Source organism: Medicago sativa, chromosome 3, assembly GCF_051527215.1.
Source record: "Medicago sativa cultivar Bolivia chromosome 3, Bolivia_mono, whole genome shotgun sequence".
Classification (NCBI taxonomy): domain Eukaryota; kingdom Viridiplantae; phylum Streptophyta; class Magnoliopsida; order Fabales; family Fabaceae; genus Medicago; species Medicago sativa.
Genome location: NC_140751.1, coordinates 12,641,584 through 12,669,221, shown reverse-complemented (window position 1 = coordinate 12,669,221; position 27,638 = coordinate 12,641,584). Strand labels below are relative to the sequence as shown.

Below are 27,638 nucleotides of genomic sequence, written 5' to 3'. Positions count from 1 at the left end.
TAAAAGTTTAACTATAGGTCTTAGCTCAACTTATGAAATCATCGAAATTGTTAAGTCAGACATCGTGATCAGGGTTTAAACCCCGACTTCTTCACTTGTGTGTGAGTTTTTAATTGCTATTGTCATTTAGTTTATCTAATCTGATTGTGTTATGTTGAATATTTTCATCCGAATTTTAACGTAAAACCTCGTTGTGAGTGAATTTCAAGTGATACGTCTCACTACATAAATATGCATACATATTGTTTTTTCGTATAGATTCTCTCTACTTGAATTAATTCTATGTTTCATATTTTAGGTCATCGTGTTGTGGAAGTCTAACATTGTCTGTTAGATTCAACTTTGCCGGTTAAATATTTGTTTTTTACTTGCATATCACGCCAAGTAAAGGTGGCTTAGATTAATGGAACACTTGGCCATCTTTATTGTTAAATAAGAAAATTATTGTGCATTATGCAATATAATAACAATTTGTCATTAGGAGATTCTTCTTCCATTTCAGATAACTGAAGAATACATTACAATCTTAGACAGAACCTCTTACATCAATTTCAACAATTCAAAAAACAGAGAAAAAAAAATCATGGCAGAATTGGTTGGTGGAGCATTTCTTTCATCATTCTTTCAAGTGGCTCTTGAGAAGTTATCTTCTAATGATTTCATAGACTATTTTCGTAGAGGCAAACTTGACGATACACGACTAGAGAAACTTCAAGTTACACTCAATTCTATCAACCATGTGCTGGAAGAAGCGGTGACAAAGCAATACCAAAGCTCACACCGAGGGGAGAGTGTAATTTACTCTAGTTAACGGGGTGCTAGAATTTACGAATCTAAATATCTCTATTTAACGGGGTGCTAGATTTTTTTTTTTAAAATAAACAGTATAACAAAATAAAGTCAAAATAATTATTTTGACAAGAACATAAGTGACTTTAAGTTTTTCACTTTTGATAAATTTAGAACTTTATATTTTCCACAATTTGAAAACTTCAAAACAAAAGTTTTTTTCCATTTAAAAAGGCACGTGAATTTTAACCATTATACTACTGAAGAAAAAAAAAGAAAAAAAAGGAAATGTTATCGTCGTAGAAAATTGAGATTTAGATGGTTTACAAGGGAGGAGTATGCATATTAAATAGAGGTGTATATTTCTTAAAAAAAAATTAAATAGAGGTGTATAGTATAGAGTAAATTCTTCATTCCACAAAGAATAGGCAAACTTTCATGAACTCATTAAACACGTTACCCCCTTAACTCCAAATATCTCACATAATAGCAATGAACGTTTAAAAGTTGTTAACCATAAAAGTTTTTTTTTTTTTTGCTTTCGCACCGATTTCCGACCCCCCAAAGGTGAGCGACTAATCCAGCTCGTGTATAGAGGCATACACACTGGTTAAGCGTTGTTCCGCCTGAGAATCGAACCCGGTATTCCCTGAATACATCCTTGGAAGGAGCTCCTTGCCACTGGAGCCCAAACAACTTTAACCATAAAAGTTTTGTTGCAACTACTAATTGCAATTTGTTACTCCCTCCGTTTCAAAATGAGTGTCTCTTTAGCCAAAAAAATTTGTTTCAAAATGAATGTCACTTTCAGTTTCCAATGCAATAATAACTTTTTCTTTTCAATTGTACCCTCCAATTAATACTCTGCACACTACTTCCAAATTATTACTTTTAAAACTAACCAATAGTTAATAAGGATAATTTGGTAAAATAACCATTCTCTATTTTTAATCATTGCATTTCTTAATATGTGTGTAAACATCTAAAACGACACTCATTTTGAAACGGATGGAGTAATAAATATCATTAGATTTAGACTGGTAAGTTACAATTATGATATCTTTCTACGGTTACAGGACAACCTATGTAACTCTTACCTACTCAAAAAATATAGAGAGAATAACTTATTCTATTTTTACCATACACTTAATGGTATTTAAAACTAATAGTTCAAAACGGTTGAGCTCATAAAGGCACCATTGGTTCCTTAAAAAAAATAAAATAAAGGCACCATTGGCAAAATTCAAAGTGATTAAAGCTGTGACTGTTGCAAGAAATGCAATCCATGCATGCAATTTGTTTTTTTTTTTTTTAAGAAGCCATGCATGCAATTTGTTGTGTGTAATTATACGGACAATATTAAGATAGTCGTTCAAAAATGCATGTCGCGATTTTGCAACGTTCACTGTTTATAAGATTTACCTTAACTGTATCTTTTAACTAATATATATATATATATATATATATATATATATATATATATATATATATAATATTCAAGCATATTTGAGAGGAGAAGAGTGTAATTTACTCTAGGTAACGGCGTGCTAGAATTTACGAATCTAAATATCTCCATTTAACGGGGTGCTAGAATTTTTTTTTAAAATAAACAGTATAACAAAATAAAGTCAAAATAATTATTTTGACAAGAACATAAGTGACTTTAAGTTTTTCACTTTTGATAAATTTAGAACTTTATATTTTCCACAATTTGAAAACTTTGAAACAAAAGTTTTTTTCCATTTAAAAAGGCACGTGAGTTTTAACCATTATACTACTGAAAAAAAAAAAGAAAAAAAAGGAAATGTTATCGTCGTAGAAAATTGAGATTTAGATGGTTTACAAGGGAGGAGTATGCATATTAAATAGAGGTGTACATTTCTTAAAAAAAATTAAATAGAGGTGTATAGTATAGAGTAAATTCTTCATTCCACAAAGAATAGGCAAACTTTCATAATCTCATTAAACACGTTACCCCCTTAACTCTAAATATCTCACATAATAGCAATGAACGTTTAAAAGTTGTTAACCATAAAAGTTTTTTTTTTTTTTTGCTTTCGCACCGATTTCCGACCCACCAAAGGTGAGCGACTAATCCGGCTCGTGTATAGAGGCATACCCACTGGTTAAGCGTTGTTCCGCCTGAGAATCGAACCCGGTATTCCCTGAATACATCCTTGGAAGGAGCTCCTTGCCACTGGAGCCCAAACAACTTTAACCATAAAAGTTTTGTTGCAACTACTAATTGCAATTTGTTACTCCCTCCGTTTCAAAATGAGTGTCGCTTTAGCCAAAAAAATTTGTTTCAAAATGAATGTCACTTTCAGTTTCCAATGCAATAATAACTTTTTCTTTTCAATTGTACCCTCCAATTAATACTCTGCACACTACTTCCAAATTATTACTTTTAAAACTAACCAATAGTTAATAAGGATAATTTGGTAAAATAACCATTCTCTTCCGTTTAATCATTGCATTTCTTAATATGTGTGTAAACATCTAAAACGACACTCATTTTGAAACGGATGGAGTAATAAATATCATTAGATTTAGACTGATAAGTTACAATTATGATATCTTTCTACGGTTACAGGACAGCCTATGTAACTCTTACCTGCTCAAAAAATATAGAGAGAATAACTTATTCTATTTTTACCATACACTTAATGGTATTTAAAACCAATAGTTAAAAACAGTTGAGCTCATAAAGGCACCATTGGTTCCTTAAAAAAAAAAAAAATAAAGGCACCATTGGCAAAATTCAAAGTGATTAAAGCTGTGACTGTTGCGAGAAATGCAATCCATGCATGCAATTTGTTGTGTGTAATTATACGGACAATATTAAGATAGTCGTTCAAAAATGCATGTCGCGATTTTGCAACGTTCACCGTTTATAAAATTTACCTTAACTGTATCTTTTAACTAATATATATATATATATGTATATATATATATATATCAGGGCCGGTCCATAGCCCGTCGAGGCTGGGCTATGGCACTGGGCCTCGATTTTTTGGGGGCCCAAAACATATTTTTTTTTTATTATGTAAGGCACTTATTAATATTTATATATAGTTAATGCGCAAAAACGTCAAAGAAGTCAATGTGCTTTAGTGGCGCGCCTACTTAAAATTGGCTGTGTGTATGTGGGTTCAACTCCCACTAGAGTAATTTTTTATTATTAATTTTTGATTAATTTTTTATTATTAATTTTTTTATTATTAATTTTCTTTTTAGTGCATTATTTAGTCTTATGGGGCCCAAAATTTAATTTAATTTTTTCCATCCTTAAAAACCAAAACAGGGCCAACAAATTTGTTAAGACGGCCCTGCTCACACGTAAAGAAGTGGCTTGGTGATCTTAAACATGTTGTGTATGAAGCAGATCAACTTTTGGATGAGATTGCAACCTACACACCAAACAAGAAGCTGAAAGTTGATCCTCAACCTTCTACTAGCAAGGTATTTGAATTCTTTTCATCTTTTACTAATCCATTTGAATCTAGGATCAAAGAATTGCTAGAGAAGTTAGAATTTCTAGCAAAGCAAAAGGATATGTTAGGGTTAAGACAAGACATTTGTGCTAGTAATGAAGGTGAAGTCGGTTGGAAAGCTTTAAAAAGATTGCCGACTACATCTTTGGTGGACGAATCGAGCATATATGGAAGAGATGGTGACAAAGATGAAGTAACCAAATTTTTACTTTCTGACATGGATGGTGGCGACCGTGTACCAATAATCAGCATAGTGGGTCTAGGTGGAATGGGAAAAACCACCCTTGCTCAAATTGTGTACAGCAACAAAATGATACAGAAACAGTTTGAACTAAAAGCTTGGGTCTATGTTTCCGAAACTTTTAATGTTGTTGGACTTACCAAAGCAATTTTGAGGTCATTTCACTCTTCGGCCGATGGTGAAGACTTGAATCTACTACTAACAGGCAAGAAATATCTGCTTGTTTTGGATAACGTCTGGAACGGGAGTGCGGAATGTTGGGAGCGCTTACTTCTTCCTTTTAACAATGGATCTACCGGAAGTAAGATTGTTGTGACAACACGTGACAAGGAGGTAGCGTCAGTCATGAAGTCCACCAGACTTCTTCATTTGAAGCAATTGAAGAAGAGTGAATGTTGGAGTATGTTTGTGCGACATGCTTTTCACGGCACGAATGCAAGTGAATATCCAAACCTTGAATCAATTGGCAAGAAAATAGTAGAAAAGTGTGGAGGGTTGCCTCTAGCTGTAAAAGCATTGGGGAATCTCTTGCGAAGAAAATTCTCTCAACGTGAATGGGTTAAGATATTGGAGACAGATCTGTGGTGTTTATCAGAGGGTGAGAGTAACATTAACTCAGTTTTGAGGTTGAGTTTCCATCATCTCCCTTCGAATCTGAAGCGTTGTTTTTCTTATTGTTCCATATTTCCAAAAGGTTATATTTTTTGCAAGGCAGAACTAATCAAGCTTTGGATGGCAGAAGGTTTGTTGAAATGCTGCAGAATTGACAAAACTGAAGAAGAGATGGGCAATGAATTCTTTGACGATCTGGAATCAGTTTCATTTTTTCAACGATTGGGATATGTTGATTATAAGTACTTTGTTATGCATGATCTTGTCAATGATTTAGCAAAATCAGTGTCGGGAGAATTTTGTTTGAGAATAGAGGGTGATTGGGAACAAGATATTCCTGAAAGGACACGTCACATTTGGTGCTCTCTTGAATTAAAAGATGGTGATAAAATATCACAACAAATTTATCAGATAAAGGGATTGCGCAGTTTGATGGCACGAGCAGGTTATGGCGGTCAACGCTTCAGGATATGCAACACAGTACAATATGATTTGTTTTCAAGACTAAAATATTTACGGATGTTGTCCTTAAGATTTTGTAATCTCAAGAAGCTAGCCGATGAGATAAGCAACTTAAAGCTTCTGCGTTATCTTGATCTTTCTCGAACTGGCCTCACAAGCTTACCTATTCCATTTGTATGTTGTATAATTTAGAAACATTGATATTGATTCATTGTCCACTGATTGAGTTCCCTTCAGATTTTTACAAACTTGTCAGTTTACGCCATCTTATCCTAAAAGGCACTCGTATAAAGAAGATGCCAGAGCATATAGGAAGATTACACCATCTTCAAACGCTGACTGATTTTATTGTGGGAGATAAAAAAGGGTCTGATATTAAGGAGTTGGAAAAACTCAACCATCTTCAAGGTACACTTCGTATTTCAAGGTTGGAAAATGTCATTGATCGTGTGGATGCAGTGACAGCAAATTAGCAAAGTAAGAAATATTTAGACAAATTACATTTGATGTTTTCTTACGGTGAAGAAATTGATGTCTTTGTCTTGGAAGCTCTTCAACCAAATATCAACCTTAATAAGCTTGATATTGTCGGCTATTGTGGCAATAGCTTTCCAAATTGGATCAGAGACAGTCATTTACCCAATTTGGTATCTCTTAAGCTGATTGAATGTAACTTTTGCACTCGGATGCCACCACTTGGGCAGCTCTGCTCTCTCAAAGAACTTTCTATTTCAGGCTGTCATGGAATAGAGAGCATTGGCGAAGAGTTCTACAGCAATAACTCATCAAATGTTGCGTTCAAGTCCCTTGAAATTCTGCGATTTGAGAAAATGTCTGAATGGAAAGATTGGTTATGTGTTAAAGGTTTCCCTTTGCTGAAAGAGCTGTCAATAAGATACTGCCCCAAGTTGAAAAGGACACTGCCTCGACACCTTCCTTCTTTGCAAAAATTGATGATTAGTGATTGCCAAGAGTTGGAGGCTTCGATTCCCAAGGCTGATAATATTGTTGAGCTAGAGCTAAAAGGATGTGAAAACATTTTGGTAAATGAATTGCCATCCACCTTGAAAAATGTCATCCTTTGTGGAACTCGCGTCATCGAGTCTTCCTTGGAGCCAATTCTACTCAACAATACCGTTCTTGAAAATTTGTTTGTTGAGGACTTCAATGGTACATATCCAGGATGGAACTCTTGGAATTTGCGTAGTTGTGATTCTCTTCGCTATTTATCTATAAGCAGATGGCGCTCCTCCACTTTTCCTTTTTCACTACACTTGTTCACTAATCTTCATTCTCTAAAGTTGGAAGATTGTCCAAAGATAGAATCATTTCCTTGTGAAGGTTTGCCTTCTAGCCTAAGCATCCTCCATGTATACAGATGTCCCAAATTGATAGCTTCGAGAGAGAACTGGGGTTTGTTCCAACTCAATTCTCTGAAAGAATTCATTGTTAGCGATGACTTTGAAAACATAGAGTCCTTTCCGGAGGAGAGTTTGATTCCACCAACTCTTGACCATCTCGAGTTGAGATATTGTTCGAAGCTAACAATAATGAATTACAAGGGTCTTCTTCATCTTAAATCTCTCCAATCCTTACATATTGATGGTTGCCTTGGTCTTGAGTGCATGCCCGAGGAGTGTCTACCCAACTCCCTTTCGATTTTGTCCATTAATAACTGTCCATTACTTACGCAGCGGTACCAAAAGGAGGAAGGAAAACATTGGCATAAAATTTGTCACATCCCTATTGTCAGGATAACTTGACTGATAATTAGCAGATGAAAATGGTATGGATCACATTCACCCATCTGTTTGTATGATGTGTAAAACATTTGTGAATTTTCTTTTACAAAATATGCCATAAGATTCAATATTTCATGTTGTACACCAGCTTATCCATAAATTGTTCATGCATCACCCATATATCTCTTTGGATTTCCTCTCCCAGTCAATGACTTTTAGCTAGCTCCTATTTTCAATTAAACTATCACTTGATCTTTCCAATTTTTGTTACTTTCATCTTTACTTAATATCAGATAAGGTTTGTTTACTTTATATCAGATAAGGTTTGTTCAAGATATTATTGTAATTAAGTTTCAATTTGTTTTGGTGGTGGCCGGGGTTCGAACCCTGAACCTTGCATATTTTATGCATTGTCCATACCAACTGAGCTGAGCTCACGAGGACATTAAGTTTCAATTTGGGTGAGCTAATTTAATTTCTTAAAAAAATAATATTGTTATTAAGTTGAGCGAGTTTTATAAAATTTAAAGTCGATTTAGAGTCAAATTATAATTATTCAGTGTACGTCCACAAATCCTAGCTCAAATTACATCATCTCAAGTATCACACTAAAAGATTATATTATAGATATAACAGTTGAACGATCACAATCCTAATCTTAATCTTAGAGTAAATCACCAAATTGATCTCTGTCTTTGTAAGTCATTCTGAAATTAATCTCTGAATCTATCAATATTTCAAAATAGTCATTGTCTTTGTCAAATCTTTGTCAATTAAGTCCCTCGTGATGTGACAAAAATATAGAAACAAAGATCTAATTGAGAAACTTTTGATAATATTTCAAAATAGTCTTTGTGTTTCTCAATTAAATGTCTCATCATGTGACAAAAACGTAGAGACATCTAATTGATTTTTTTTCGACAAAGACAGAGACTGTTGTAAAATATTAATAGAGTCAGGGAATAATTTGAAAGTAGCTTACAAACAGAGACACCAAATTGATAGTTTACTCCTTGATCTTATCTTATCTTAACCTTAATATATGGAAAAAGATACACAGACCACTCTTTCTATACGCCCCCTTTATACCACTGCTGATGTGGTATGGGCATTTTAGTAATTTCACACATTTTATAATTTCATTCATTCCAGAACAACTCTCTCTCTCTCTCTCTCTCTCTCTCTCTCTCTCTCTCTCGTCAAACGTACTCCTCCTAGTCTAAACTCTCCTCCTCTCTCATCGTTCATCCTTCTCCGGCAACCAATAACAATCTTCCCACAACCACTATCTCTTTCATTTGCCCTCGTATCTCTCTCTCTCTCTCCCTCATTCAACACAGAACTCAACGCCGCCATTCTTTGTCACCCCCTCAATCTCCGCCGTGGTTCACCGATCCGGCGTGTTTCGCCTGAGTTCTCATTGACTACGACATCGTCGGATTTAAAAACCATTACGAGATTCGTTCTTTGGCAGATCCGGTGAGTAGTGATTTTGCTAGAACGATACATAGAATGTACATGATAGGCGGTATTACGCCTCCGTAAAATTTTCTAGTTTGAAAACGATGCTCAGCGAAATATTTTGGTTGTTGGAGTCGATTACCTATGTACAATTGTGAGTGGTCACTTGGCCATTTTATTCTAGGAGCAACAAATTCAAGTTATCTCAATGACATTGTTTAGAGGTATGTCAAAATTAAATCAGGACTATACGAGAGTTTAGCAAATCAAATATAAATGGGTGGAGTTTCACATGGGGAAGGTGATTCCTTTCCCACCATGGAAAAGTTTATTTTTTACCATTTGATTAAAGAAGAGCATGAATTTTACCATAGTCTGCCTACACTATATATTTTCCCCTCATCGTCTTCAACCTCATGAAAATGCAAATATGCAATTCACCACCACCAAGAGACTACAATACATCTTCATCAAGTTGTTCTTAAAAAACACAGAAAATTAAAATCAAAGTTCAATCCACAATATATAACAGCATTATTGAAATCAGAAGAAGACCAAGGAGCTCTTTCATTTTCGTATGGAACCAAAATTGATTGAAACAGTAAACAATTAACAGCAAGTGCTCCAACAAAAAAAGTAATCTTTGGCTTCCCATATGACATAACTCACGGAAATTTTGATACATGTTAACTTGTCAAAGAACTAAATCACTTCATTCATAATTTTCTCCAAAAATGAACTTTCAAAGTTCAATCTTCCCGATACCCAGTTGCATGTATGAGTTCTCAAGTCAGTAAATATTAGACAGAAAGCTTGAAAATAAATCAAAGGGTACTAAAAAAATTGGAACTTGAGATAATTAGAGAAAGTTGGTGTGATTCAGATGTAAATAAGAAAGAAAACAGAAAGGGTTTAGCATTGTTGTTGATTGATCTTTTAATTACATGAAGATTGATTTTGGATTGTTCTTTGATTTTAATTTTATGGGTTTTTTTAAGAACAACTTGATGAAGATGGATTGTAGTCTCTTGGTGGTAATGAACAGCAGATTTGCATTCATGAGGTTGAAGATGATGAGGGGAAAATATATAGTGTGGGCAGACCATTGTAAAATCTATATTCCTCTTTTAATCTAGTGGAACAAAAGAATTTCCCATGGTGGGAAAGGATTAACCTTTCCCATGTGAAACTCATATAAATGATAAATTCGATAATCTAAAACAAACCTGGTTGAGTAATTAGTTTGCTTTACTTTAAAACCTGAATTAAATTGATTTTTTTTTTTGAAAGACTGAATTAAATTAAATTGATTATCATTGGTTTCTTCAACAGTCAGAGTGAGTAGAAAGAAGATGGGGTGAGGGAGAGAGCACGGGAGGGAGAGGAGAGAGAAGATGTAAAAGCGTGGAGAATGTTGTCGGTGGAGAGAGATGACGGTCGACGACGACGGTGAGATCAGAGGGCGAGTTCAGATTGACGATAGTGGTGATAAATGGTGGTGATGGAGGGTGCCGGTGGGGGAGAGGAAGAATTGAGAAGGGGAGGAAGAGAAGTAGTGAGGGATTGTTTATGTTTTTTTTTGGATTGTTTTGAACAGTTAAAGTTTGCCATGTGTCAATTTTTTGTGTGGAGGTTAAATGGTGTTTGCCACCTAAGGTGGTATGCCTATCACCACTGTAATATATAAACATTGAACCACAAATAAGAAAATTGAATAAATGTCATGTTCTAAATCTTCGCAATTTTCTTAACCATTTTTTTGTTGTACTTTCCGGGTTTAATAAAATAAACAAAAATCCAATTTTAAAGCAAACCAATAACTTGTCAAAAAAAAAAAAAAAAAAGCCAACCAATAAGACCAAAGTTTCACAAACAAACAAAAATAATTAAAACCCGTCACCACCAATTTCTTCTCTCAAACAGTCAAGCCGGGGGTTCCACCGCTACCATCGTTGAGGGTTCCACCGGTAAGACCTCTCTCTCTCTCTCTCTCTCTCTCTCTCTCTCTCTCTCCCCCCCCCCCCTCACGTTTTTTCTCTCTAAGCAAACCGAGGTTTCAATTAGATTAGAGTAGTTATCGTTTTTCATAAATACTCGAATTGGGGTTCAATTTGTTTTTTCATTGTGAAACTCAGCACTCACAAAGTGTTTGACGAAATGTCTCAATAAGCAAACACAATGTTAAATCTAGATATCAAGCTTAGGGTGGATGTATTAGGATAAATAACTTAATTAAATGCTTATGGTATAAATTAGTGTTAATATGTAAGCTATTTTTTATAGCAAAAGATCAAATTGATTTCGTATAAAATTATAACCTATATGCTTTTTATATAAGCTATTATGGAGAGCTTCTGGAAATAAGCTCAAAACAACTTATGGCATTTCATAAGTTTTTTCCTTGAACTCTCCCGTATAATCTCACAAGTACAACTGCTTATATCAGTAGATAAACTCAAATAAACCAATTTAAAGAGGCCCTCAGTGTATGCTATTCATTATACATAGTTGAGTCTTGAATTTTTTTTTTTTTGAAGGAAGTTGAGTCTTGAATTTTTGTATTTCTGTTTCAATTTAGCAGCTTACCATGTTTACTAATATTCTCCACTTTTATGAATTTCTTTTACTTGCAGCCTTAGCCTTTATGTGATTAGTTTTCTCCTATGAAGCACAGACACTCCTCGGGTTAGATGTGTCCCGATGTCGGACACGTGTTCTGTCTGACAAAACACCAACACATATAATTACACTGGATTATGTGATTTTATGAAATTATTAGCGGAGTCGATGTGTTAGTGTCGTGTCCAGTGTCGGTGTCCGTATTTGTGCTTCATAGGTTGTCTCATTTGTTTAGAGATCATGCAAACAGAAAACTGACTCAACTTGTTTCTTGTTTTTCAATAGCCATTGATACCTTCTGCAGGAAGCTACAAGTGGTTATCCGTTTCATCCTCAACAATGAAGCTTGTGAGTCACTATATCTGTTTTTCCCGATAGTGGCATATGAAAGAATCTTCTGTTTGTTTTTTTACACAAAATTATCTTCATAATTTAAAATTTTGTTATCTTCCTTGCCATTTTGCAGACATGTTTGAGCAAAGGAAGAGGCTTTCACTTCCCACCGTGTCACATGTTGAATTTTTGTGGGATTAGGATCTTATTCGATTGCCCTCTTGATCTTTCTGCTCTTATGGCCTTCTCCCCTGTACCTACTTCTTTGGATGCCTTGTCATTTGAAGAAACCAAGAACGATGAGAAGAGACAGAAAATTGAAGATCTCCTTGATGCTAAAAGCTTAGTTTTTGCAGAACCTTGGTATAAGACTGTTAATAAATTACATCTATGGAATGCATCTTTAATTGATGTCATATTAATCTCGAGTCCAATGGGTATTATGGGATTGCCCTATCTTACTCGACAGAAGGGTTTCTCAGCTAAGGTAGTTTTCCTTTATTAATTGAACCATGTGCCATTTTTTATCTTCAAATACTGTTTGCTTAGTATTTTTTTGGTCAATTGGTTAGATCTATGTAACTGAAGCATCAGCAAGAATAGGCCAGCTAATGATGGAGGATCTTGTATCAATGCATGTGGAATTTAGGCAGTTTTACGGACCGGAGGAGTCTAATTTTCCTCCATGGCTGAGGCAGGAAGAACTTGAAATACTTCCTTCAGTATTGAAAGAGATATTGGTAGGAAAAGATGGAGTGGAGTTGGGTGGTTGGATGCCATTGTACAGGTGATACACTCTTCATGTAATTTTCATTTTGTCACAAACTTACAATAGTCTAAATGTTCTACATCCAAAAAGCACTATGCTTCACTCTTGCATGCACTGGTTTTATCTTATTATTATGTTCTGACTGACTAATTATAAAATTTTCACATCCAAGTGCTGTTTACTTTTTTATTGCTGGGAGGTTTGTTACTAAAGACTACAAAATCACTGCATCTCAATACTGGTTAGAGATGGGTGCATTGAACTCCCATTTTGGGATTATATATATATATATATATATATATATATATATATATATATATATATATATATATATATATATATATATATATATATATATATATATATATATAGGAGTTCAGTTTGTGTTAAATAGTCCTTGTTAGTGTAGACGTAGTTAAGGTATCACTTTCTATGTTATGTAATTGTTTTTTCTGTGTACTGTCCATTTATTCGTTGAAAATAATAACAAATCTTGGTTGTTAAGGTTGTAATGTGTGGAATTTCTCAGTGCAGCTGATGTGAAGGATTGTATACAAAAGATCAACACACTTAATTATGCACAGGAAGCTTGCTACAATGGTACATTGGTTATAAAAGCATTCAGCTCTGGTGTAGAAATAGGCAGTTGTAATTGGATTCTAAATGGTCCAAAGGGCGATATTGCTTATCTTTCAAGCTCCTGCTTCTTTTCTGCTCATGCAATGGCTTTTGATTACCGCAGTCTACAGAGGACTTGTACATTAATTTATTCAGATTTCTCATCCTTGATTGATGCACAGGATGTCGAGGATGGGGATAATTGCACTGATCCAACTTCTGATAAGTTATTACCTCCAAGGTATGATATTTTGAAATATTATTCACCTGCAAACTCTATGCTATATCTAGACACTTCACTTTTAGCTGTTCTAGAATTCAAGTTGTCATAAGCTTGAATTGATTGAAATATTCATCTGTTAATATTAACTTTTGTGTTGACTATTACTGCAGTTTTGAAGATTCGGATGGATTCAGTCTTGACTCCGATGTAAATTTAGATGAAAAGGAAAAACTTGTTTTCATATGCTCATGTGCTATTGAATGCGTCAAAGATGGTGGCTCAGTTCTTATTCCTATTAACCGACTTGGAACAATTTTGCAGCTTTTGGAGGAAATGGCAACATTACTCGAAGCTTCAGCTATGGAGGTGTCCTTTCTTGTTTTGATATGTCTGCAAATTAATGATATTATCAAAATCAAGTAAACTATAATGGAAATAAGTAATATGTTTTGTAGATGTAGTAAATTTTCGTTGTTTAAAATTGTTGATTTTTTGTAGCAAAATCAAGAAAACTATACTAGAGTCAATAAACATAACTTACAAAAGGATTTTTGTAGCAAAATCTGAGATTCCTGCTTGCTGACTTTGAAGTATTCATCAACTTTCAATTTGTAGGTTCCGATCTATATAATTTCTTCAGTTGCGGAAGAGTTACTAGCATTGCTTAACATTATACCAGAGTGGCTTTGTAAACAGCGGCAAGAAAGAGTACACACCTTTTAAATTATGAATTTGGTCTTTTGTGCTGCATACTAAAATTAGCAAATTAATGAATTATGAATTTGGTCCATCTTTTGACATCAGAACTGGTACTGCAGTTATTTGCTGGGGAATCGTTGTTTGATCATGTCAAGCTCCTAAAAGAGAAAAAGATTCGCGTGGTTCCCAATATTCATTCACATCAACTTTTGTAAGAGTTTTTTTCTTCTTGTTTTCCCTTTCTCTTCTCTATGATAAAGAACCATCGTTGATTATGGAAATAATTAATCAAATTCAGTGTCCTTTTACACCTTGTAGTGCAAAATCTCGTGTTCTAACAATGTTAATTGTTTGGGAAAATTTGTATTTCCTTACTCAGAGTTTGTATTCATTAATAGCCTCAGAATATATAAATGACAGATGGTTTTGCTTCACATTTTTGTTGTTATTTTCTCACTGACGTGTTGCTTGTACTTGTAGAAAGGACTGGCAAGAACCCTGCATTGTATTTTGTCCTCACTGGAGTCTTCGTATGGGTCCCGTTGTCCATCTGCTTCGAAGATGGTGTGGTGATCCAAAATCTTTGCTTATCCTTGAGGTGTGTTGTATTCCTCAAAACAATGCTTCATCTGAGTCATTTTATTCCTTTATTGATTTTATTTCTTTTAATAAATCTATCTTTCAAATTTTGGTCATGCAAGATTCATCCTTTCAATGAAGTTGAAATTGCATTAACCAATGAGTTTACTTAGTGTAGGATATGGTCAATCCTGAGCTAGCTCTCTTACCTTTCAAGCCAGTTGAAATGAAGGTTCTTCAATGTCTGTTTCCCTCTGGAATAGGGTAGGTTTTCCTTTGCCTTAGACCTTAGTTACTTTTTATATTCCCAATAATGTATGTGTATGTTCTTGCAAATAGTTTTCTAGATCTGGAAAAAGATCTAGGCTATATGTTACTGGAAGTATTGAGTAGCCTCTGGAATATAGGAAGTAATTTGACATAATGAAGTATTTTGATCTCCATATTTGTAGGTTGCAAAAAGTTCAACCTTTGCTCAAGACACTGCAGCCAAAGACTGTTCTGGTAATTGTACAAATGTTATTTTACTTGCACTACATTATTGTTTTTTAAGATTATACACGTGATGTATTTATTTATTTTTTTAATTTTCTTATTCTGTAGTTCCCTGAAGATTTGAGATTGAAGATGAGTTTCTCATGTGAAAAGTCTTTCTCAGTTTCGTATTATACCGAAGCTGAAACTTTAAAAGTACCTTGTCAAAAGGAAAGTTCAGAGTTGAAGATGAGTTTCCCATGTGAAAAGTCTTTCTCAGTTTCGTATTATACCGAAGCTGAATTTTTAAAAGTACCTTGTCAAAAGGAAAGTTCAGAGTATTTGGCTTCCCAGTTTTATTGGAAAACCTTTAAAAAGGAAGGAATTAATGTTACAAAGTTAAAGGGGAAGCTGTTAATGGAAAATGGTAGACACCATTTGCTCATGGATAATGACAAAAAAACTTCCTTAAGAAATAGTTCGTTGGTACATTGTGGTTTAACAGATTACCATAAGCTTATACCTGAATTATCAAAGATGGGAATTAACGCATCCATGGAACTTGTTAAGGATGATGATGAATCGCAAAATGTTTGTCTAGTTCATACAGAGGAACCTTACAAAGCTTTGATAGAGATTGGAAAAACCAGTACTGTTATTACCACTGCTGAATCTGATGCCAATGTTGCTTCCGTTCTTTATAAAGCTATGGACAACATTTTGGACGGGGTTTGATATGACAGGTTTTATTTTATTGATGTTTGTAAAATCCTTGTATCCTTGCATATTATTCATAGTTATGAGTTATTAACTCAATGATGGTTACTGCTTTGTTTATATCATTGGAAGAGTAGAAGCATTTCTATCATGATCCCTAGTTAGAAATGCAAATTCAAGCTGAATTGCCATTAATCAAACACTAGGGGAAAGACGGGCACATCCGTTTTTTATTGCACGTAATTATATAGTGTTTTTTTGCAACTGATTATGTGATTATATATATTTTATTGGAACTGATTATATATATTATTTTGGCATATACCACAATTAAATAATTTTGACATATGAAAATAAAATAAGCTCTTTATAGTGCATGTGTATATAATATTAATCATCAATTTAATTATCCCCGTAAGTTTAGTTCAGTTGGTAGAAATAATGCATAAAATATGCAAGGTCTGATGTTCGAATTTCAGACAACAAAAAAAATCATCAATTTAATTATTAACATAACAAAGTTTCTATTAGAAAAATGAGTGATATCCAAGGGCTCCTGTTAGATGTTTGAAAAGTATCTTATATCCAACGGCTCCTATTAGATGGTTGAAAAGTATGTTACATTAGAATGACAAGACAGAGCCGTGTTGGATTTTGATAGAGAAGTGATATTTGTACAACCCAAATTAGACAACTTTGATGACAACCAATTTTCTCTTCTTGTGATTGGACAAAAACAATGGAGAGAGAGAAGAAGAGAGAGAATAAAAAACACATGTGAGTATGAGAGAGAGGGTTGTTTAAAGAGTTGTCAAAAAGTGGTTGTACAAATATCATTTCTCTTTTGATACAAACAAACAATTGTTTCTTGCTCTATTTCTCTTAATCAGCCCTTCTTCCATTTCTTTGTTCCAAATATTTTGTGCTGCCTTCAAATTAAACCTGAAACTAGTTTCTACTCTTTTTCCTTTGGAAGATCCCCACACTCACTTTGTTCAGGTATTTTCATGCTTTTCCGTTCTTTAATCAATTGAAAATATGTTAAAATTACACTAAAGTTATTTTGATAGTATATGAAATCCTTGACTGTGTTCAATTGCCTGGATAATTTGTATGATATTTCTTTCTTAGCCCCCCTCTGGCTCCTAGGGGAAGAGATCATAATAATCTGGAATTCGGTTGGGACATAAGTAAAACTTGACTAAGGATTGTTTCAGTTAGGATTTGAACTCAGATTCTTTCGAATAATTTAGTTAATTGTTAGACATTATGTTTTTTTTTTTTTTTTAAGAAGCCAAACTAACCCAAACTAACATCACCAACCAACCACCTAAGTGAGTTTTGTTAGACAATATGTTATGGAGTTGTTAGTTAGAGATTTTTGTTTTAACTATTTTTTTTGGTTAGCCATATGTTTGCTCGAACGGAAGGTGATTATATTCTAGATGTGTCTGACGATAAATATGGGTTCTCTCCTTGATAGGATTCGAATATTGGTTTACCACTTTGTGAAAGACTAGTCCCTTCCGCTAGACCCAAACCTCCGTCGGTAGTTTTGTTATGACTATATTAAAATGATAGTTTTGTCAACCTTTAGTATTTAGATATTTACTTTTTGATACATGTTAAGAGAGATATAGAAAATAAGAATATTAGGATGAGAGGGCTATAGCTCCAATCAATCCTACCAAATACAAAGTCCTAGCATTACAAAAAAAAGTAGAGATTATATAATTTCTAAAGTCTAAAATGACCAAACTACCCTTAATATAGTTATAAAAAAGTTCTAACAGTTGTTGTCCACTGATTGTAACATACCATATGAATTAAATTTTAAATATAAATTTCAACTTAAAATAATTTGTTTATACTATTGAATTCACTGTCCATGTCTTGAATTTTTTAGAGCTACTTTGATATTGATCTCCCCATTATGTTTATATGTAATTTCTGTTTAATTATTTCAATTGACAGAAGAACACATTACCATCTTGCAAGAGGCTCTACGCCTACGGCTTGTGCATCACACTCAGATCCGAGATCCTTTGTTTGTGCACAATATCATGGCAGAGACGGGTGCTGGTGCATTTATTTCGTCTTTCGTTGAAATGATTCTCGAGAGGTTGGCTTCAGGTAATTTCCGGGACAACTTCAGCAGATACAAACTTGATGTTGGCCTGGTGGACAAACTTGGCATTACACTCAATTCTATAAATCAAGTGCTGGAAGAAGCAGAACAAATGCAGTACAAAAGCACATATGTAAAGAAGTGGCTTGATGATCTTAAACATGCTGTATATGAGGTGGACCAAATTTTCGATGAGATTGCTACTGACGCAGAACTGAATAAGCTGAAAGATGAATCTGAACCTGTTACCAACACAACATTTGAATCTAGGATCAAAGAACTGATAGAGATGCTAGAACTTCTTGTGCTGGAAAAGGAAGTGTTGGGATTGAAAGGAGGTACTTCTGCTAGTAATGAGGGTGTCATCAGCTATAAATCGTCGAAAAAATTGCCAACTTCATCTCCGGAGAACAAACCGAACCTATGTGGTAGAGATGTTGAGAAAGAGGAAATAATAAAGTTTTTACTTTCTGATAATGACGGTAGCAACCGGGTACCCATAATCACCATAGTGGGTTCTGGTGGGATGGGTAAGACCACACTTACTGAGCTTGTGTATAACGACGATAGGATTAAGGAGCATTTTGAACATAAAGCTTGGGTCTATGTTTCAGAATATTTTGATGTTGTTCGACTTACCAAAGAAATAATTAATAGGTTAAGTCATTCTTTAGCAAAAGGAGAGGACTTGAATCTACTCCAACAACAACTGCATCAAAGAATAGCAGGCACGAGATATTTGCTTGTTATAGAGGATGTTCTGAATGGGAGTGGGGAATGTTGGGAGCAGTTATTACTTCCCTTTAACCATGGATCTTTTGGAAGTAAGATTATTGTGACCACACGTGAAGAAGAGGTAGCAGCAGTAATGAAATCCGCCCAAATAGTTCAGTTGAAGCAATTGGAGGAAAGAGATTGTTGGAGTTTATTTGTGAGACATGCTTTTCACGGCAAAAATGCAAGTAAATATCCAAATCTTGAATCAATTGGAAAGAAAATTGTAAACAAGTGTGGAGGGTCGCCTTTAGCTCTGAAATCATTGGGGAATCTCTTGCGAATGAAATTTTCTCCTAGTGAATGGACCAAGATATTGGAGACGGATATGTGGCCTTTAACGGATGAGGACAACAACCTTAACATTTACCCGATATTGGGACTGATTTACCATAACTTTCCTTCCAGTGTGAAGCGATGTTTTGCTTATTTTTCCATATTTCCCAAAGCCAATTTCTTATTCAAGGATCAATTAATCAAGCTTTGGATGGCAGATGGGTTACTGAAATCTTGTAGAACAGAAAAGAGTGAAGAAGAGTTGGGCGATGAATTCTTTGATTATCTTGAGTCAATTTCGTTTATACAACAATCATTATATCCAGGGCTTGATAATAAGCACCGCTTTTTCATGCATGATCTTTTCATTGATTTAGCAAGATCAGTGTCAGGAGAATCTTCTTTACGAATAGAGGGGGATAGGGTACAAGATATTCCTGAAAGAGCACGCCATATTTGGTGCTCTCTTGATTGGAAATATGGTTATAGAAAATTAGAGAATATTTGTAAGATTAAGGGATTACGCAGTTTGAAGGTAGAAGAACAACGCTATGATGACCAACGATTCAAGATATGCAAGAATGTGCAAATTGAACTGTTTTCAAGTCTAAAATATTTGCGTATGTTAACATTCTATGGTTGTCATAATCTCTCTGAGCTAGCTGACGAGATAAGCAACTTAAAGCTTCTGCGTTATCTAGACCTTTCTTACACTGGGATTACAAGCCTACCTGATTCCATTTGTGTGTTGTATAATTTGCAGACACTCTTATTGCTAGGATGTAAATTGACTGAGCTCCCTTCAGATTTTTATAAACTCATCAATTTACGTCATCTTAATCTAGAAAGCACTCTTATCTCGAAGATGCCAAAGCAAATACAAAGGCTAACCCATCTTGACACGTTGACGGATTTTGTTGTGGGAGAGCATAGCAGGTCTGATATTAAGGAGTTGGAAAAACTCAACCATCTTCGAGGAACACTTTGTATTTCACAGTTGGAAAATGTCACTGATCTTGCAGATGCTGTGGAAGCAAATTTGAGAGATAAGACACATCTGGAAGCATTGCATATGAGATATGGTTACGGAAGAACAACTGATGTCTCAATAGTTGAGAGGGATGTCTTGGAGGTTCTCGAACCAAATAGCAACCTGAATAGTCTCATCATCGAGGACTACAGAGGCACTAGCTTTCCACATTGGCTTGGGGACTGTTACTTACGCAATTTAGTATCTCTTGAACTGAATAGATGTGAATTTTGTTCCCAGTTTCCACCACTTGGGCAGCTCCCCTCTCTTAAGGAGCTTTCTATTTCAGAATGTGATGGAATAGAGATCATCGGTGAAGAGTTTTTCGGCTATAATTCATCAATTGTTCCATTCTCTTCCCTTGAGAGCTTGAAATTTGACAACATGTACGGTTGGAATGAATGGTTATGTCCTAAAGGCTTCCCTTCTCTTACATTTCTTTTAATAACAGAATGTCCAAAATTGAAAAGAGCACTCCCTCGACATCTTCCTTGTTTGGAAAGATTGGTGATTTACGATTGTCCAGAGTTGGAGGCTTCAATTCCTTCCAATATAAGACAGCTAGAGCTACACGGATGTGTAAATGTTTTAATAAATGAATTGCCAACCAACTTGACAAAGGCTTGGTTTGGCGGAACTCGGGTCATTGAGTCCTCTCTAGAGAAAATTTTGTTCAACAGTTCCTCTCTTGAAAAGTTGTATGTTGGTGATTACGATGGTGAAAATCTTGAATGGCCCTCTTTTGATTTGCCAAGCTGTAATTCACTTTGCACTCTGTCTATAACCGGATGGTGTTCCTCATCCTTGCCTTTTGCACTGAACTTGTTCACCAATCTTCATTCTCTAGATTTGTACGATTGTCGACAGCTCAAATCGTTTCCACAAAGAGGTTTACCGTCCCGCCTGAGCAGCCTCCGAATAAACAAATGCCCTGAACTGATTGCATCGAGAGAGGAGTGGGGTTTGTTCGAACTCAATTCTCTGAAAGAATTCAGAGTTAGTGACGACTTTGAAAACGTGGAGTCTTTCCCGGAGGAGAATCTACTGCCACGAACTCTTAACTCTCTTCGTTTGGAAAATTGTTCAAAACTAAGAATAATCAACTACAAGGGTCTTCTTCATCTCAAATCTCTCAGACTCTTACGCATTGAATATTGTCCTTATCTTGAGCTATTGCCAGAGGAGGGTCTTCCGAGCTCCCTTTCTACTTTGTACATTCGTGAATGTACAATAGTTAAGCAGAAGTACAAAAAGGAGGAAGGAGAAAGTTGGCATAGAATTTGTCATATCCCTGATGTATTTATTTACTGATTGGCGGAAGAAAGGAGATGTACTATAGCCAGGTTCACCACATTCACCCATGGCATGTTATGTCAAACATTTCCAATTTTCTGTTTATAGAAACAAGATGGTGTTTCTTGAGTAATTCTATTTTGTTATTTTCTAATTGTTGTTGCAACATGATATAATAAAGTTCTTTGTGGTTGATAACATTCTGCACTGGCATAATAAATGTACTTGTGATTTTGGCTACTGCATATCTCTCTATTGATATAGCCTCAGGGACGGATCCATACATTTATTATACGTGGAGCTAAAATTTTGAAGAAACAATAATGCAATTTATATTAAAAATAAGAAGAGTTTTTTCTACCATATGCAAATTTGCACATGTTAAGAAATTTAAAATGGTAAGTTTGTCTTATAACTTGTGTATTTTATATTAAATATATAACTTTTTAATAAACAATATTGGTGTTTTTCAATGAAAGTTACTTCCTTTGTGCATGCGGTGCATCCATATCAGGCACATCAATATCATGCTTATTGCAAAATTTAATAACTTTAGATATAATTCTTCTCATCCCTCATTCCTCATTTCTTATAATTATTTTTTGGTATCATTAACAAGTGACAAAGCATTCAAAAGATCTTATTTTTAACATGTATTTTATTTATTAAAAAAAAAAAGAAAATTTCATGTGGAGCTTTAGCTCCACATTGCTCTCAAATGGATCCGCCCCTGCCTCTAACGGGTTATATGCCAAATATAGCATAAAACTTCTACCGAGCCTCTGATTTCAGTGTCACATTAACACAACGTATTCAAAACCATTTTATGACTTTCTTTTTAAAATTTTATTCGTTCTATCTATTTATATAAGAACTTCATTTTTAATCGTTGAAATCATTATTCTCTCAAGTATTTTCATTTTCATACTGGAAATTTAATTGACATTCATATGTGTTGATTACAAGCATGATCGTTAGAGAACCTTCAGTAAGGTACCCAATGCATACAAGTATTTCTTTATCCTTCAAGATTCAAGAATGTAACACAATAGTATTGAGAACCCATGCAAACTGTTATGGTAAACCTATCCATAACAGCTGAATCAGCACAAGAGAGATCGGTAATGAGAAGACAAAATTGTGACAAAAAATAGAATGTGATATTAATATTACTATTTCTGTGTCAAACTCAGATCACAAGTTTATAGGGACAAGATTAATGTAGGGAATAAACTTGAAAATTTGTGAAATTTTTAGGGAACTGACCCAAATTGAGCAATCCAGCCCAGTTTAAACCGAAACGGGAGGATTAACCAGGTTGAGCGGGAGCGGGTAAACAGGTTGAATGAAAGTCGGAGCAATTATGCTCAAGAAAATGGACAAGTCAAATCAAGATTTTGATTAATTTCTTCTTCAAATTTTTTTTTTGATTAATTTGATTAAAAAGCATATTATTCAAAAATCTCAAAATTAATGTGTAAGGTCAATGACTGAAGTACTTTGCTTTGAGTTACATTTGATAAATAAAAGATTACATCAAAACATTGCAACGAAAAGTACAATTATAAATTCAAAAGGGATTGGATCCTAATATTTGCCATTGTTTAGTAGCTCACTAAAAACCCAACTCTATAGTTCATACCATTTGGATGAGTTAACGAACACATAGGTGAGGGACAAAGTTGCTCAGCGTAATCGTTTTAAGGACAATAAGAATCACAATTGAGAACTATTACAATATCACTAGCCTAACTTTGAAGATCGACAACAACCGTCAATCAATGTAAAAAAATTATGCATGCATCCCATGGAATTTCGACATATAAATACTTATTGTGATATTTAGGAAACAAAATACAAAATCATTTAATTTTTTTTACTTAATAGTTAGGCTTAAATAGATATTTTTTGTTCCTCTATTTTCAATCAAATTATGTTTTTGATCTCCCTATTTTAAAAATCAGTTTTTTTGAAGGAAGGAAAAAAATCAGTTTTTTGTTCCCTCTATTTAACATTTTTTAGAATTTTGGTCTTTTATATAATTTTTGGGTCATATTTTTAGGATATGGCTTAATAAATTTATAACTTGCCAGTGTTTCTTTTTCTTTTCTTTTTTTTACAAAACTTGCCAGTGCTTATTAGGAATAATTTTGCTCACATGGATATTTAGTGTGGCCTAATAAATCTTACCTTGTCATAAATAAATAGGTCACAACATAAAAATGACCAAAAAATGAGACGAGATAAAAATCCAGAAGAAGAAAAAAGTTAATTAGCGGGACCAAGAAAACTGAATTTTAATATAGAAGGATCAAAACTTTTTTTTTTTTTTTAAATAGGAAGATAAAAAGTACATTTAAACTATATTTATTATTAACTATTTCCTCACCCGTTATTTTGAATCATTGATCAATGTATGAAAGCATTTATTTGACTTTTTCTTGTCACACCAAAAAAATATTTGGTCTTATCCAGGGACGGACCCAAAAGTCTTAAATAGTGAGGTCAATATACGCACGCACCCACCGACGCACACGCGTACGCGCGTACTTGCACACACACTACTTTAATTTTGAAAACATAAATATACATCATAATATGAAAGAAAGGAAAGTACACGTAAGAAAATGGGTAAATTTGGGGAAGGTGGAATTGAATTGATTGAATGGGGATGGCTGGATAAATATGAAATAAAACATACTTGTGAAATTACATGAAAAACTAATTTGGGGAATGAAGATATTGTGTTCCATTAATAAATCTATTATTAAGTGAAATAATTTGATCATCTTAAAAATGCATTTTTAAATAAATGTTTCTTTCATTCATTATAAAATGGGTTGTTTTCTTATCAAATAAATGTTACTAGAACTAGAATATAGAAGAAAAAAAATCAAGTGGCACATGAATATATGAGTATAAAAGAAAAGAAAAGAAAAAGAAAGAAGTATTGAAAATTGTGAGTTACACACAAGCAATCTTAAGAATAGTGAAATAATTAGTTTAGATATTAAATAAAATCATAATTTTATTATTAAAATGTATGATGAATTCAATTGGTCAACAAAAAAGTAGTTGATGGAAGAGTTAATAAAACTGTTTATCTAAAAAAAAACATTTTTAATAAAAAGAATATGAATGTTACTAGAACAAGACCCTAGAGCTAGAAGTAGAAGTAGAAGTAAAGGAAAGAAAGAAAAGCACACGTAAAAAAATGGGTCAAATAGGGGAAGGTTGAATCGAATGGCAAAAGAAAACAAAACAATGAATGAAAATTGTTTGTTCACACATAATAAAAGGAAAGAATAAAAGCACACATAAGTTAATAGGTGAATTAAATTGAATGGGTTTAGTTGGAGAATTGAATATAAACCGAGGATAGGAGAAAGAAAGAAAGAAAACAAAAATAGTCAATTGAAATGCGGTGACGAAGAATGTTGGTCGACATGTAATTGGGTGAGTCAAGAGTTTCTATGTTTGTATTAAGGGTCATGCTAACCGGTGTCCTTAGGGTAATAGTTAAAGAAACAAAAAAAAAACAAGTTTTAAGTTTAAAATGTCACTTTTTAAACTTTTAAGGAGTTGAATGTACAAGTTTCAATGTGTAATTACTATATTTGCTTTTTTAACTACGGTATGTCATTGTGATTTCGTCGAATTTGTAGTGACTCAAAATATGTACTAGTGTTATATATTTTGTTAAACTCAACTAATTTTTGTTTTATTTTTATTTTCAGAGTGATTCCCAAAACACTAATGCCAAGAGAGGTAACGTTAAGCTGTTTTGGAAGCATTTCATATCCTATCTTCATTTCAAAATGACTAAACATGCTAGTATGCTACACAAGAGTTGCTTATTTTAAAGTCAATTTCAACCATACTTTTGTTATCTCAATATCTAAGTTTCACATTTGTATTTTTGTGTGTGATTATTCATTCAAGTGGGAACTTGTGGTTGCATGATTTTTTTTTCTTCTCCTGGAGCATTTTAATGTTATAGTTCAAATTTACAAACTTATCTATAAATTTACAAACTAAAAAATTATCAATTTGATGAAAAACAAACAAGGTTGGAGAATGAGTAAAGAGAGGAAGTTTCATGTGTAGAGGAGAATGGTCTTTCTATATGGAACATTAAAGTTCAAAAGGCTTTTTTTTTTTTTTTTTTTTTTTTCCATTCTTCACTCATCAATTAAATTGAAGTGAAGTGAACTGAGGTATGTTGTGTTTTTAATTAAGGCTCGTTTCAGTCGTCATTGTCCTCTTCTTTGATTGGGTGTTATCAAGAACGAATTCATAAGTTTTAAGTAGTGAGGTCAATACACGCACGCACGCACCCACCACACCCACACACGCACGCACACAAAAACTAATTTTGAAAACATAAATATACATCACAATTGTTTCTAAAAAAATATATTTCATAACTGTTCTCTTGCGATTAATATGTATATATCATATTAACCAAAATATCTATATTATTATGTATATATCATATTACAAAGATCATTATTTTAGTTAAAAATAATCCAAATAGTATTCAATTTTCCCCCAAAAGATAGTGAGGGCCAAGGCCCACATTCTCCGTAACTTGGGGCTGTCCTTGGTCTTACACAAATTTAAGTAAAATTTAATTATATTATCCAAAATTGCCCTTGTTCATATAAATTTTTCAAAAATTATTTTTCATCTTTCTATCTAAAAATTTTCACCTTCCCTCTTTCAAAAACATCCTTGAATATAGGATGAAACAAAATGAATGATTAAAGATAGAATCACAAAGCTTCCATTATTAGGGTAATTTTAATTTGGACCACTTGAAGTATTGGTCCAACTTAGACCACTTTTTTATACCATTAGATTAAATCAACCCATCAAGTTTTATCATGGTTTACCCACACCAAATTTCTCTACCTATTTCTCTCATTGCTCTTCTTCTCTCCCTATTTCTCACATTGCTCTTTCTCTCTCCCTATTTGTCCCGTATTGTATATAATAATAAAAAGGAACAATTTTTTTTTTAATCTCCCAAAACTGTGTTTTTATTTTGAAATTGGATGCCCAAGTAGTAGTTTTGCAATAAGATTAAATATTCACTTCTCATTTCAAACAGTTAAATTAATTAAGAAAAATTGATTTATTTAATTTTTAATATTTTGTTCAAACAATTATATTAATTAAGAAAAACTAATTTATTTCATTTTTACTATTTTGTGGTTTTCCAGTTCGTATGAGTTTTTCTATCCTTTAAATCTATCTCTCAAGAATATACAGAATTTCTTCCATTCGATTTTTCTTTTATTTTCATTTACGAAACCCAAAGGTAAGGTTAGATGAACAAATTTACATTTGGGTGTTCTTCATTTTTGTTCTTATTTATGTTGTTTGTGTGGTTGCAATAAAAGAAAGAATGAAAGGGAAGAAGAAACCTACAACATGAAAATGGAACAACAAAAAAAGTGAACATTGGCATCTGACTCTTTGAGAGAGATAAAAGAGATCGAGAGTGATTTAGTGTTGACAGAACATAATAAGTTTGATGGACTGCTTTAATCTAATGGTGAAAAAAAGTGGTCCAACTGGGAAACAAATACTTCAACTGGTCCAAACTAAATGCACCCATTACTATATTGCATATGTTAGTGAGTTTCCTTATTAAAGTTCACGTGCATTTTGAAATTCAAGTTTTATGTAAACTGAGTTTGTGCAAGTTTACACGAACTTTGTTTGTGGAAGTTTATGTGTGTTGTGTTTGTGAATTGAATAAAGTTTACGTGCATTTAAAAATTCATATTTTACGTAAACTGCATTTGCCTAAGTTTAAATTGGGTTAATGTTCACCCTTGTGACAAAAAAATTCAGAAAACAAAACTTTTGAAAAAAAACGATAAACACTAATCATGTAAGGAAGTATAAAACCACATAAAAATAACCCCTAAAATATGTGAGTATTGGTTGCCACAATCTTGAGTTTTTCACTGAGTTTTAAGTTTCAACATTTTTAATTCTCTTGCTTAACAATAATATGAATTGTTTCAAATTAAGAATCAATAAATCAAAGTCATGAACTCTTGATCTTGCGGAAATTCAATATTAGCTTAGAATATGACGTTAATTGAGAATTTAATTTTAATTTAAGGATCTTTTGGTTCTTTCAAAGTGTAATCAGAATTAGACAATACATAATATATGCAAGGAATGGGGTTCAAACCTTGACCACCACAAATAAAATAAAAAATTAATCGGTGTAACTAGAAAAAATCCATTTATTTTCATCATTTAATATGATGTTAAAGAAAACATAA

At 33.5% G+C, this 27,638-nt stretch overlaps 2 protein-coding genes and 1 pseudogene across 4 annotated transcripts; all 3 read left to right on the top strand.

The window, feature by feature from the left end:
* The first annotated feature begins 489 nt into the window (after positions 1 to 489).
* Positions 490 to 7,482, top strand: LOC146935817 (putative disease resistance RPP13-like protein 1; annotated as a pseudogene).
* Positions 7,483 to 10,685: 3,203 nt separating this feature from the next.
* Positions 10,686 to 21,571, top strand: LOC146935816 (integrator complex subunit). Of its 2 annotated transcripts, XM_085750902.1 has the most exons (13): positions 10,686 to 10,768; positions 11,706 to 11,768; positions 11,887 to 12,240; positions 12,326 to 12,540; positions 13,052 to 13,381; positions 13,534 to 13,729; positions 13,979 to 14,071; positions 14,182 to 14,273; positions 14,543 to 14,660; positions 14,820 to 14,905; positions 15,094 to 15,145; positions 15,245 to 15,858; positions 17,807 to 21,571. In XM_085750902.1, the coding sequence occupies exons 2-12, from the start codon at positions 11,760 to 11,762 to the stop codon at positions 15,848 to 15,850; spliced, it is 2,151 nt and encodes a 716-aa protein (XP_085607028.1). In that variant the 5' UTR covers positions 10,686 to 10,768; positions 11,706 to 11,759; the 3' UTR covers positions 15,851 to 15,858; positions 17,807 to 21,571. The 2 variants fall into 2 exon arrangements, with proteins under 2 accessions (XP_085607028.1, XP_085607027.1); XM_085750901.1 differs by lacking the exon at positions 17,807 to 21,571 and having other exon boundaries at positions 15,245 to 15,954.
* LOC146935815 (putative disease resistance RPP13-like protein 1) lies at positions 16,741 to 21,571 on the top strand. Of its 2 annotated transcripts, none has more exons than XM_085750898.1 (2): positions 16,741 to 16,831; positions 17,810 to 21,571. In XM_085750898.1, exon 2 carries the CDS (start codon positions 17,896 to 17,898, stop codon positions 21,349 to 21,351), a length of 3,456 nt encoding a protein of 1,151 aa, XP_085607024.1. In that variant the 5' UTR covers positions 16,741 to 16,831; positions 17,810 to 17,895; the 3' UTR covers positions 21,352 to 21,571. The 2 variants fall into 2 exon arrangements, with proteins under 2 accessions (XP_085607024.1, XP_085607023.1); XM_085750897.1 differs by having other exon boundaries at positions 17,807 to 21,571.
* Positions 21,572 to 27,638: the final 6,067 nt, after the last annotated feature.